Source organism: Balaenoptera acutorostrata, chromosome 1, assembly GCF_949987535.1.
Source record: "Balaenoptera acutorostrata chromosome 1, mBalAcu1.1, whole genome shotgun sequence".
NCBI lineage: Eukaryota > Metazoa > Chordata > Mammalia > Artiodactyla > Balaenopteridae > Balaenoptera > Balaenoptera acutorostrata.
In genome coordinates this window covers 103,730,608-103,744,410 of record NC_080064.1, presented here as the reverse complement: position 1 = coordinate 103,744,410, position 13,803 = coordinate 103,730,608, and the positions used below count along the sequence as shown (strand labels likewise).

The 13,803-nt window shown below is 46.3% G+C and overlaps 1 protein-coding gene across 1 annotated transcript in view; it reads left to right on the top strand.

Moving 5' to 3' along the window:
• CD58 (CD58 molecule) overlaps positions 1-7,207 on the top strand; it is a 43,760-nt gene extending 36,553 nt beyond the window's left edge. The window contains exons 5-6 of the mRNA XM_007169326.2: positions 2,042-2,082; positions 6,887-7,207. Coding sequence (XP_007169388.2) covers positions 2,042-2,061 — 20 coding nt within the window. The 3' untranslated portion in view covers positions 2,062-2,082; positions 6,887-7,207. The remainder of the gene's footprint in view (positions 1-2,041; positions 2,083-6,886) is intronic.
• Positions 7,208-13,803: the final 6,596 nt, after the last annotated feature.

Sequence of the window (13,803 nt, the reverse complement as noted above, 5' to 3'; positions counted from 1 at the left end):
TCAAGTCCCGGAGGATGTTGACCAGGCTGTAAATTTCAGAGTAGAGGTTCTTGAAGCCCCATCAGTTTCCATATCAGCCTTCACCAAAAGGAAATTTACGAGACTGATTTGTCACTCTCACAGGGAATGTTGTAGAGGAAGCTTTCTGCAAGGTGATGGCATCTGGGGTCCATGTCATTTCACAGTCATGTCTTGAATCAAGTTCACAGACTAGATTTAAGTTTCCCTTGACCTGCACTGTTCAATACAGTGGGAACTAGCCACGTACAGTGATCTAAATATAAATTCTAATTAATGAAGATTAAATAAAATTTAAAATTTAGTTCCTCAGTCATACTAGCCACATTTCAAGTGCTCAGTAGCCACAGATGGCTAGTGGCTACCATGTGAGACCAGATAGAGAACAATTCCATCATTGCAGAAAGTTCTGTTGGTCAGTGCTGACCTAGACTATTTTGGGGTATTGGCACTAGAATATGATTTCCCAAAGGTACCATTTCTATATTATAGGTTTCAAATACCACGAAGATCCCTAAGTAATAGATTATCAGTCAACTGAATCTCCTCCAAAGGAGTTATAAAAAAATCAGCTGAAGAAAGTTTTAAGCCATTGTTACCAATAAGTAAAACATTTGGGGAACTCAGGTGTTCTTTTGAAAAAGTTATTTTTAATCCCCAAATAGAAGTATTATAGTTAATCATCTCCTTAACAGATTGGTCCCCAGAAACCAAAATAATTTTCCACTCATGTGTTTTTCTTGGGAGGGAAGGGGCGGGGGGGGTCTACCACCAGAACTCCTGAACCAAAGAAAAGTAGCACTGAGTACTTTTCTGGCTGATTTAACTTATTTAAAACAACTGGCTGATTTAACTTACTAAAAAAAAAAAAAGTTTATTCAGTGGAGGGAAACTTACATCAGTGATCAGTACTGGTAGCACCATATAACCTGAAAAAAAAAATTGTTCTAAAAAATAATTACTTGAGCAAGCATCTCAACCCTAAAGCCATTAATTGGGAAAGTGAGGCATTCGGCATGGAGCCTTCAGAAGGGGAGAGAGTTGGATGTAAACAGCTCCGTCGGCCAGTTGTAGTTGACACTTTTACAAGCTCAGTCAAGCCTGTGGACTTGGCTTCTGGACCATTAGCATGGCTCCAGGCTAGCTGATGCCTTCGATGGGGAGGAACCTGATGCATACATGTGGGACCGTATCTGAACGTCCAAACCGGTGCTGTCCAAAATGGGAGCCACGAGCCACCTGTGGCCGTTGAACCCTTGAAACAGGAGAGTCCAAACTGAGGTGTGCCATCAGTATAACACAGACACCGGATTTGTGAGACTTCTTATTTAAAAAAGGAATGTAAAGTATCTCATTAATAATGTTTGTGTTGATTACACGTTAAAATAGTATCTTTGGTATGTTGGTCTAGTCAATAAAATATATCGTGAAAATTAATTTCATCCATTTCTTTTTTTTTTTTAAATATAATTGCTCTACTACTATTTTTATTTTATTTTATCTTATTTTACTTTATTTTATTTTACTAATGTTTTGGCTATGCTGCATGGCATGCGGGATCTTAGTTCCCCAACCAGGGATTGAACCTGCGCCGCCTGCAGTGGAAGCACAGAGTCTTAACCACTGGACCGCCAGGGAAGTCCCCATCCATTTCTTTTTACTGTGTAATGTGGCTACTAAGCATTTTAAATTACTTAACGTGGCTCACATGCTATCCCTGTCAGGCAGCGCTGGTCCAGAACATTCCAGCCTTCCCTCCATCTTTAGCTTTATGCACAAGCTGCTATAGAAAAAAACATTCGTCAACAGTTTTTGTTTTTCTATCATCTGATGACCAGTTTTTGAACAACTCTTTGGCCCAACTCTATGGCCAATTTGATGTAAGCATTTAGGAGAGTAGGAAATACCAGCTCGACAGGGCTCTGCTTTAGAGTTTTCCCAGTTCAGCCCTCTAGCCAGCAACTCCAGATTCCAGCTTTTCTTTTCAGCTCTTTAATTGAGATGAAAATGTCTTCATTTGTAGGTTTTCTGAGACGCCCATAGCAGATAAACACAGAGAACTAGGTAAGTATCCTGTAGACTGCTCAGTGGGTAAATTGTATATCGTGTACTAGAAGCGGAACAGCCTGATGTAGAGGGCCTATTCCTTGGGGAGCCAGATTCTACTTATCTGTCAGTTAGTTGCCTTGAACAGTAATAAGTAACATCAGCAGATATACTCACCACAGTTCATTAAGCACCAACTGGCCACTTTCCATGTAACATCTCATTGAGCCCTCTCAGTGAGCTTTATGCAAGGGGGTATCTTTACAGCTTGTTTAGAGACAGCGAACGTGAGACCCGGAGAAGTCAAGTCACATCGCTCATAAATGTAGAGCTGGGATTCAAATCTAGGTCTTCAGACTCCAAGAGTTATCCTGTTACCCACCACAATCTACTCCCTCCTTCTCCCATCCCAGGAAAATTGAGCCAAGGATAGGGTTCACTTCAGGAGCCAGGGTCAGAGCTGGGCCCGTATCATGAACAAAAGATAGTATCCAAACACAATGAACGGTGGCGGTGGGTGAAGTAAGTTGCCATAAGGAGGCTCCAGAAGGTCCCTTTGAGGGATGAAGGGAAGAGTAAAGGCCCAGGGCTGTAAAAGGCAGGGTAGGGGTGGCAAGTCATCCCTTTTGGGGGCAGCATATGTTAGTGGGATAGAGGTTGAGCCAGGCCAAGATATTGAGAGAGAGTTGCCAAGAGGTTGGGTGATTTTTTTCTGGGAAACCACTGAGGATTGATTGATTGATTTTATTTATTTTTGGCTGTGTTGGGTCTCCGTTGCTGCGTGTGGGCTTTCTCTGGTTGCGGCAAGCGGGGGCTACTCTTCGTTGCGGTGCACGGGCTTCTCATTGCGGTGGCTTCTCTTGTTGCGGAGCACAGGCTCTAGAGCGCAGGCTCATGGGCTTAGTTGCTCCGCGGCATGTGGGATCTTCCCCAACCAGGGATCGAACCCGTGTCCCCTGCATTGGCAGGTGGATGGATTCTTAACCACTGTGCCACCAGGGAAGTCCCCACTGAGGATTTTTGAGCAGAGCTATGCTTTGGGAAGATCGCTCTGCTGGTAAAGCATAGGGTGAATTAATAGACAAGAGGCTAGAGATGGGGACACTGGTTGGTGGATAAATAAAATAATCCAGCCAAAGCAGAGGAGAGGCTGAATCGGGGTGGTCATGGCAGAAATGAAGGAGGGCTAGGTTTCAGAGAAAGTATGGATATCGTATGAGCAAAGTCTCTGCGGAGGGTGTAGTCTGGTGCGAGACTCCCCGGGGTTAAGTGGCAGCTCAGTCTCTCACAGGCCTCGGACAAGTCAATTAAACTCTCTGCACCTCAGTTTTCTTCTGTGGAAAATGGGCATAACAGTAGTATAGAAATAACAATGATAGTGTAGGTAATAATAGCGTAGAAATAATATGTACAAACAAGCTAGTGTAAGCAAAATGCTTTGAAGAGTGACTGGCTCATAATGGTGCCCAATAAATGTTAGCTATTATGGTTATGATTCTTCTTCAAGAAAGGAGCCAAGGGACTTCCCTGGTGGCGCAGTGGTTAAGAATCCACCTGCCACTGCAGGGGACACAAGTTTGAGCCCTGGTCCGGGAAGATCCCACATGCCGCGGAGTGAGTAAGCCCGCGAGCCACAACTACTGAAGCCCGCACGCCTAGAGCCCTGCTCTGCAACAAGAGAAGCCACCGCAATGAGAAGCCCACGCACCACAACGAAGAGTAGACCCCGCTGCTGCAACTAGAGAAAGCCCGCGTGCAGCAACAAAGACCCAGTGCAGCCAAAAATATAAATAAATGAATGAATGAATGAATGAATGAGTTTTTTAATAAAAGAAAGAAAGGAGCCAAAAGGGACAGGAGTTCTGACCCTTGGCAGCGTGCCAGGCACAGCGGAGGACTCAGGCGGGGCCCTTGTTTGGGAAGGTGAATTCGTGCTCTGACAGGCTGAGCGTGGGGTGCGGGCACGTCACGTGGATAGGGGTGTCTAGCGTGTAACTGGAGAAGTGGCTTTAGGGGCTGGGGTTACAGGCTGGGGAGCATCTTCGTCCGAACAGTAATGGATTCCCTGAGCATCTGAGGTCACCAAGAAAGAGAAGCTGAAGGCCTTCGAGTGGTGGGCGAGGCAGAGGAGCCAGGAGGAGACCCAAGCGGCACCCTGTTGGGGGTCCGAGGGGGAGGCCACATATTAGAGCTGCAAGGAGGCAAAGGGGGAGGCGGTGGTCAAGACCTTTGGCTTGGTTGAACGAGTTGCGGACTTTCACAAAAGCCCCTGGGTGAGTGGTTGGAGTGGAGGGATCGCAGCACAGCAGTGAGGGCCTGGGGGCAGTCAGACCAATGGATGGGCCTGGGAGGCTTCCTTTCTCCCCAGCTGCCGGCCAGGACGGTGACCAGGTCACCCGGGAAGTCAGCTGCAGCAGAAGGCCTGGGGCAAGGGGTTCTAGGGGACAGCTCAGCCAGCTTCAGGGTGCAGGGTGGGCAGGGGTAGTGAGTCTGGCGAGGGGTTGATGGTCCAGGAGGCCCCATGGAGAGGGGGTGGAGAGGAGTCAAGTAGCCATGGATGAGGTGAGGGGCAGGTGTGCTAGCAGTGTGGGGAGAGGTGGAAGACCCGGGGGTTATGGTCAGAGGGGGGGCGTTTCAGATTTGAAGTAACGTGTGTGAGGGCAGGTGACGGTGAGGTCGGAGGAGCGCCTCTGCTGAGATCCACATGGTAGCAGTGGAGGCCTGGCCATCACAGACAGTGACGGGGAATGCTGGTCACGGGAGCGCTGTCATCCAGGGCCACTGAGAAAGGTGACGGCATATCCCAGAACTCATTCCTTTACCTTGCTCCTTTACTCCATTCAACAAATAACTTACTGAGATTACTAGATGTCAGGCACTGTGTTAGCCCATGGCTTGAGATCAATGTACCCAGTGAGGCTAGACATTGTGTGGGATCCAGAGAAAGCATATATTAAGGCTCCTACCCTGAGAAGCTTATGGTCACAGTGGGGAGAATGGATGAGTGTGTAAGAAACAGAAAGACTTAGGCAAGAAGCACATGGTGATGGGCCGGAATGGATGGTCAGGGCTGGGCAACCAACAAGGGGGAGGTGAAGAGGCCAGAATAATCATGAAGACTCTGAAGGGAGTACGATGTGAGCTAGATCTCCAAAGCAAGAGCAGAGTGGAAAAGGCATTCCAGCTGGGAGAATCAGCAGAGACATGGAGGGGAACGAAACCTGTCGTGGTTATTTGATAAAGACGTCAACCTGCTTAGCATCAAGTTGAAGAAATGGCAAAAGAATATTTGCAGGAAAAGTTTTGGAAGTCAAGGGCATTAAAATCAAGTGATATGGGAGTAGGGGGTCATTGTAGGTTCTGGAGCAGGAGAGTTTTGCATGAAAAACATTGCTTTGGAATGATGAGCTAGGAAGGTAAAACTGACTTCTTAAGGTAGGTAACATCCCGGGGAGAAACCTAGGTAGGATGGGGTTGGGTTTGGGAGAGGAGCTTACTTTTCTTGGAGTATTTTTGTTTGCTATTCAAATTTTGTACTTTGTGTGTTTCCTACCCTATTTAAGAATACTTTTTAGATTTAAAGAGCCCATTGTGGCTGCAGGGAGGAGTTCCCTAGACTCAGTTATTGAAGGGTTACACATATGATGGAGGGGCAGGGCTTGGGGGAGGAGCTGGGGAGGGGCAAGCACAACCAGGAAGAAATGTGCACTTGTCACATCTCCGTGAGACCAGTGTTAGGAAGAGCTAAACCCAATTAAAAATATCTGAGGGCAACCAAGTAAATATCAGGTATCTGAGGGAAGATGGATGTGATATTACACTTCTCACCAAGACAGTTCAATTTAGACAGTTTCTGGGAGTGCTGGTATTCTTCACTCTTGGTAAATGTCTGGAAAACAGGCCACAGAGCCAACCAAATTAAAAAGGGAGCAGGGTCCCCCATTTCTCTGGGAAGAAAGACTTGCAGGTGCTACCTCAGCCTGAAGGAGAACTGGAGATGCAGGCCTGATTCTCTGGCAGTGGTTGCACCTGGCTGTGGGAGAGGGTGAGGAAGTCCCTGTGGAAGAGCGTGTGCCTGCCAGGGCTAGATGGAGAGCTGCTGCCCACTTTATCCCCCTCAGAAATCCACAGCACCCATTTTCATGTTCTACAGGGTTCTTCGTAAGGAAAACTCCTATTTCCTTTACCTAACCCCTGTGACCCCAGCACTAAATTTTTATGAATTCCTGTTACCAAAGGAATGCAGATATTTTGGGAGCCGTGGTCTGATCTGGCCTATGGAAATATCGTGGGGAAGACAAAAAAAGCCATGAAATGGAATCTCAGTTCAAAGGGACTTGCTCAGGCAAGGCTGTAGCTGGGTGTTTGGGCTGATTTCCTCTGAGTTACCCAGGGGTGCTCTGTCATCACCACAGAGATGACTAATCAGAAAGAGAAGCTGAAAGAAGAAAACCACACCCGGGGATTCACGTGGCAAAGAAGGAGATGACTGTTAGAAGGGGTGACAGTTTACATATGGGCCTTACGGGCTCAGCTCTGTTGTTTGGAGATTTCAGTTATACTCAAAGACTGAGTTGGTTTGAGAAGATGGGACTGTGAATTAGTGCTGTGCACTGAGGGTAGCACTTCTGGTGGATCCCCAGCTACCATCTCATGAGGGCCAAAGACCAATCTCCCTCCATCTCTGCTCCCTAGAACCCTTGCTTTTGATGGGTTTATTACAAAAGGGCTACCCGCATTAGAATAGGAGGGTAATTTAGACTCATAGACTGCAGCACAGATTGACTGCATTTTATACTAATATGAGACATTTCTTTTATAGCACCTGTTGTTTGGTAACAGAAGATGAAGTCAAACGCATGCTAATTAAGTTATTTCAGTCACTTTGAGAAGGCATCTGATTTACCATTTGAGTATTACCTCATCCTTGAGGAAACTTTGGAAGTCTAACCTGAATGGACCCTTAATAAGAAGCAATGTTTCAGGACTTCCCTGGTGGCGCAGTGGTTAAGAATCCGTCTGCCAATGCAGGGCACATGGGTTCGATCCCTGTTCCGCGAAGATCTCACATGCTGCGGAGCAGCTAAGCCCGTGAGCCACAACTACTGAGCCGGCGCTCTAGAGCCTGCGAGCCACAACTACTGAGCCCGCGTGCCATAACTACTGAAGCCTGCACGCCTGGAGCCCATGCTCTGCAACAAGAGAAGCCACTGCAATGAGAAGCCCACACATTGCAATGAAGAGTAGTCCCCACTCGCCACAACTAGAGAAAGCCCATGCACAGCAACGAAGACCCAACACAGCCAAAAATAAAACAAATAAATAAATAAATTTATAACAACAAAAAACAATGTTTCATGGAAGAAACAAGGACTAACAAACAACAGACATTAGTTTCTACTCTGTCACCAACACTGAGTATCACCAGATACTATTTTGTCCCGCAATTGTTTATTATAAATTGTATTTTTGGAGAAATGTAAATCTGTAAATAATGTAAGTATGTATATATATATGTGACTAAGTGGCTCTTTTTTTCTTAGGGTTGTAAAACAAAATAGTCACGACTCATGAGGTGAAGAAGGTTTTTTACTAAAATCTATAATCCACTCCTCTTTTGTTTTAGAGGAAAAACAGTTCTTTGCAGGATCAGTAGCATAGTAGTTTATCATGTTAGCTGTCACATTGGCAGGTAAACAGCAGAGAACTCAAACCAACGATACTCCTATAAAAATTAATTAAAAAAAAAGAAAATTAAAATTTTAATTGTATATTTAGAGAATTTGTTTCAGAAGCATAAGTTTATCATTCATTTAAAAATACATTTCTGTTGTACAATGTGCATTATCTGTAAATTATGAGAATATAAATAACAATTTCATGTTCTTCCCAAATGTTTAAATTTTAAGTAACCAATATATGTACTATTGTATATGTTTGAAATAACTTCTTCAATCTTACTTGCACTGTCTCCTCTCAATAGAAAATACTAACCTGAAAAAATTCTTCATCTATTTTTTTCTCTTTCCTAACTGTAATCAGTTTTAAGTGAGAAATGAATTATTCTTGGAATTCATACTTTAAAGTGGCAAAAATGGGGAAAGTTATAAAATACTTTGGGTGTTAAAATCTGTATCCTGATCAGCACCCAAAACAAACAAACGAACGAAAAACCAAAGTATAAAGTATATACACTTTATATACTTTATATATATAAAGTATATACACAGGGGTCCCCAACCCCTGGGCCTCGGGCCGGTAGCGGTCCTCGGCCTCTTAGGAATGGGGCCGCCCAGCAGGAGGTGAGCGGCGAGCGAGCGAAGCTTCACCTGCCGCTCCCCATCGCTCTCATTACCGCCTGAATCGTACACCCTCCCCCAACCACCCGCCCGCACCACCAGTCCGTAGAAAAATTGTCTTCCAGGAAGCCAGTCCCCGGCGCCAGAAAGGTTGGGGACCGCTGCTCTACACATGCAGGACGGCAGCTTCTCCTGGATAAAGAGGTGAATTGCCCCAGCTCTCCCCTGGGCAGCCATCATAGAAACCCCGAGATCCCCGGAATCAGGAGGCACCGTGCAAAAAGGCCTTGGCTCCTGAGCCCGCACTCTCCCTGCAGTTCCTGTCGTGTGAGCGTCTTCAGCCTGAAAGAGGAGACGTTTCTTCCCTCCAAGGTGGGTGTTTGCAAAGGGGCCCTGGGACACAGTGGCATCCAGCTCCCCACAGCGTCAGCAAGAGGGAGACCGAGGCCTGGGAGCCGTGGGAGCCCCCGAGAAGAGGCCCCCTTGGCCTCCAGGTGGCTTAGCTGTCTAACGAAATGTGTCTTCCGTACTTTGGTCCCCGTACGCTCCCTCTGGCTCTTTCTGACCCCATCAATCAACAGTAAAATTCCTAGTATCCTCTTCAACGAATGTTCACGTCCCCTTTCTGTTGTCATGAACCCTGGCTCTCCCCCAGGTTGCTGCTTCCCGCAGTCCTCTCAAGGGGAAGCTCTCCTCTCCTGTGCGCCTTGTATGCTGGGCCCAGAGGGAGGCGGGCATCCTCCTGGCTCGTTTCTGCTTCCAGACCATTGCTCCTTCCCCAGCTTTGATGCTCACTCCAGCAGATCACCACCACCTGATAGCCCTTTTCCGAGTTATCCTCTATTCCTCGTGGTGTAAAGATTTTTAGCACCAGGTGGAAATCACTCTCCCTTAACACTGCTCCTTTCAGAATCTGAGTGTTTTCAAAACCTGCGAATCATGGTCTCCCCCAGGGCTCTTCCTTCCCCAGCACCGCCCTGGCCCTGCTCCTGACCTTTTTATCAGTAAAACCGCAGTCCCTCACCATCTCAGCTACAAGCATGCGCTCCCTGCTTGTTATCTTCCTCGCCACACCCTTGAGGGCTCCGAATCCAAAACTCCTGCCACCCCACCAGGACCTGCAAGCCAGCCATCCTGCCTCTTCCCTGGCCCTCAGCTGCTCGAAGTCCTCGTTCTCCTCACTGTTTGGGGTCTTCAGCGCCCATCAGTGTAATCACTCCTCTACCCTCACTCTTTACACCCTCACTTGGCCCAACCCCAGCTGTGGTTGTAGTCGCCTCTACTAGTTCCCTCCCTGCATCCAAAGTGCTGAACATCCTGGAGAAAAACACACCACCCAGCCGACAAGTATGATTTCAATGACCGCAGACCTCAAAGGGACTCACAGTGTTTCTCAGATGTCCTCGTTGCATTGCCCTGGTCCGTTCACTGCCTCCTCATCACTCTTCTTAGACCTGCAAGGCTACAACTCTCAACTGCTCACCTTGCTTCCCATATCACTGAAAACAAACAAAAGCATTGAGGAGAACCCTTCTCCCACCTCCCACCTTCCCACCACACGTCTCACCCAGCTGCATCGGCACCCATGTGCTTTGCCTCCTGTTACCGTGGATGAAATCTCCTTGCTCCTAAAACCAATCTCTCCACTTAGTGTGCTCGGGTTGCCATAACAAAACACCGTAGACTGGTTGGCTTAAAACACAGAAATTTATTTGTCCCAGTTCTAGAGGCTGGGAAGTCCCACATCAGGTGCCGGCCACTGTGGTTCCTGGTGAGAGCTCTTCTTGTCTGGCTGTGTCCTCACACGGCAGGGAGAAGAGCTCTGGTGTCTCTTCCTCTTAGAAGGGCACCAATCTACTGGATTGGGGACCTCCCCTTATGACCGCATTTAACGTTTATCACCTCCTCGCAGGCCTTATCTCCAAATACAGTCACAGTGGGGGTGAGGGTTTCAACGTGAATTTTAGGGGACGAATCATTCACACTGCATATGCACAGGACACCATCTCCCCTCATCTGCGTAGGGACATCACTCTTGTCTTTATCCACCTGTCTCCGCATCATCAACTTTTACCTTTCAACGACATCATACAAACATACTGTCATTTCTCATATCTTCAAAAAACCAAAGTACTCTTTGCTACACTTCCCCATCCAGCTCTTGTCTCATTTTTCTGCTCTCTTTTATGAAAAGTTCCTCAAAAGAATGATCTGTACTTCATTTTTCTGACTCCTCTCTCCCCATTCTTTCTTTTTTTTTAAGATTTGTTTATTATTTATTGACTTTATTTTTATTTTTGGCTGCGTCGGGTCCTAGTTGCGGCACGCGGGATCTTCGTTGAGGCGTGCGGGATCTTTCATTGGGGCGCGCAGCCTTCTCTCTAGTTGTGGTGTGCAGGTTTCCTCTTCTCTAGTTGTGGCGTGCGGGCTCAAGGGCGCATGGGCTCTGTAGTGTGCGGCACACAGCCTCTCTCGCTGAGGTGTGCAAGCTCAGTAGTTGAGGTGGGGGGGCTTAGTTGCCCCACGGCATGTGGGATCTTAGTTCCCCGACCAGGGATCGAGCCCCGCGTCCCCTGCGTTGGAAGGCGGATTCTTTACCACTGGACCACCAGGGAAGTGCCCCCCATTCTTTCTCGAACACACTTCAATCAGCCTTTCACCCCCACTACTTGCCAAGCTTACCAATGACCCCCTCATTGTAAGATCCGATGGTCAGTTCCCAGGCCTCGTCTTACTGTCTGTAAGCATCATCTGAAGCAGTGGAAGGCCGCCCACACATTTGTTTAGTGCTTTCTAGGTGCTAGTTTTCATGGGGTATTCGAAGGAAGCTCGTAGCATGACAGGGCAAGCAGACCTGTGAGCACTTGTGAGGAGTACACCACATCCTGAAATGGAAGTGTATGCAAAGAGTGAAGGAAGTATAACCATATGACCCAGCAATTCCACCCCTTGGTATATACCCAAGAAAAATATACACATATGTCCACAGAAAAACTTGTACACGGATGTTCATAGATCATTAGTGACAACAGCCAAATAATGGAAGTAATCCAAATATACATCCACTGATGAACAGATCAATAAAATGTGGTCTATCCACACAATGGAATAATATTCAGTATAAAAAGTAATGAAGGTCTTTAGTGATGCAGGCTATACTGTTTGGTGATATATGGTAAAGAAAAGGTCATTCGTGCTCTAGATGATGGGGGGGGAGGGAATACTGACTGTGAAGGGGCGTGAGGGCTTCAGGGGAGTTGACGTTGTTATTTCTCGACCCACATAGTGTTTATGAGAGAATATACTCTATGGTGTGTTCGTATAATATTAAAAAACATTTTTCGGGCTTCCCTGGTGGCGCAGTGGTTAAGAATCTGCCTGCCAATGCAGGGGACACGGGTTCGAGCCCTGGTCCGGGAAGATCCCACATGTGGCGGAGCAACTAAGCCCCTGTGAGCCACAATGACTGAGCCCACGAGCCACAGCGACTGAGCCCACAGGCCTAGAGCCCGTGCTCTGCAGCAAGAGAAGCCGCCACAATGAGAAGCCCACACACCGCAATGAAGAGTAGCCCCCGCTCGCTGCAACTAGAGAAAGCCCGTGCACAGCACAGCAACAAAGACCCAACTCAGCTAAAAATAAAAATTAAAACAAACAAACATTTCTCATGCCACGGAGCAACTAAGCCCATGCACCACAACTACTGAGCCTGCGCTCTAGAGCCCGTGAGCCACAACTACTGAAGCCCACGTGCCACAACTACTGAAGCCCGCACGCGTAGAGCCCGTGCTCCGCAACAAGAGAAGCCACCGCAGTGAGAAGCCCGCGCACCGCAACGAAGAGTAGCCCCCACTCGCCACAACTAGAGAAAGCCCGCGCGCAGCAACGAAGACCCAACGCAGCCAAAAAAATAAATAAATTAATAAATTAATTAATTAAAGAAAAAAGAAGAGAAAATCAGAGGTGATTCTCAAGTTGGACATTGTGTCCAGGCTCCCATGAGGTGCCATTAAAAAAACAAAAAAACTGAAAAAATATTGGGAGAGTTATCATTTAGCTTAATGTTCTACCTTTAGGATTTCAAACCTAATTACGTTTGCATTTGGATAACAGAAACCTACCTATATCTGCGTAGAACGAGTTTCATGCTGAATTTATAACTAGCTAGCAATTAATTATTTAAGGCAACGATAGAAGATAGGTCATATTCGAACACCTATCTTCTACCAGTAAATATTCTTAGATCCTGTTCTTCAGCAGTTTCTGGGTCAGAGTTTATTGTAATTTGTTACTGTTTTCACCAAGATGGTAATTTGTTCAATCTTCAGTGTCACTTGCCCTTCAGATGGTTTTCCTGTTATCAGAGGAGGGCTTATGTGCAGATTTGGACTCGGTTATATAAGCTCTCTTGGTCTCATGTATAAAACAGGGATAACAGCATCTACCACATGGGATTGTTGGAGATGACAGATACAAATCGTTAAGCACAAGGCCTAGCTTATAAAGAGTAGCTACTACTATTGCCCATTCTCTTCTGTGAATAAGGTTGGGGGTTTTCCTGAGTTTGGTGCTAACTGGCCGAAAGTTAGAGAACAGACCAATCTTTTAGGATGTCAGCCAATCTCTACTGGTATTCTAAACCTGGAATAGATCTTGAATGCAAAGTTCCTATTTTACTAATCCAGATTTTTTTCTCTCTCCCTTGAAAATATTGTGGGGTTCCCCCCCATTATATAAATAATGTATGCTTTTATTTAAAAAAGTATAAGATAAAAAATTTTAATAAATAAATAAAATAAGAATAAAAAACATTTTTTAAAACTAAAAAAAAAGGTAATGAAGGTCTGACTCATGCTACTACATGGGTGAACCTTGAGAACATGCTAAGTGAAAGAAGCCAATCAAAAAAGGCCACATATTATGCAATTTTATTTATCCAAAATTTCCAGAATAGGGCTGGGAGGGGGATGTTGGGTGGGGGGAGGGAGTGACTGCTCATGAGTACAAGGTTTCTTTTGGGGGATGATGAAAATGTTCTAGAATTGGTTGCAGTGCTTGCACAACTCTGAATACACTAAAACTATTGAATTGTACACTTTAAATGGGTGGATTCTATAGTATATGGATCGTCCTAATAAAACTATTATTACTAAAAAAGAAACTAAGGAATTGGGACTTCCCTGGTGGTCCAGTGGTTAAGACTGTGTGTTTCCACGGCAGGAGGCACAGGTTCAATCCCTGGTGGGGGAACTAAGATCCCGCAAGCTGCGTGGCGTGGCCAAAAGGGAAAAAAAAAAGAATTATAGGAGGAGGCTGGCATCCCACCCTAAAGTAGGCCTTCCCCATCAGCTTCTCAACCCAGGCTCAGCTCTCAGCTCTTTGGAGGCTGAAAGGCTATGTATGCAACTTCCTCCCCCTCAGGACTCTAACTTCATTTCGC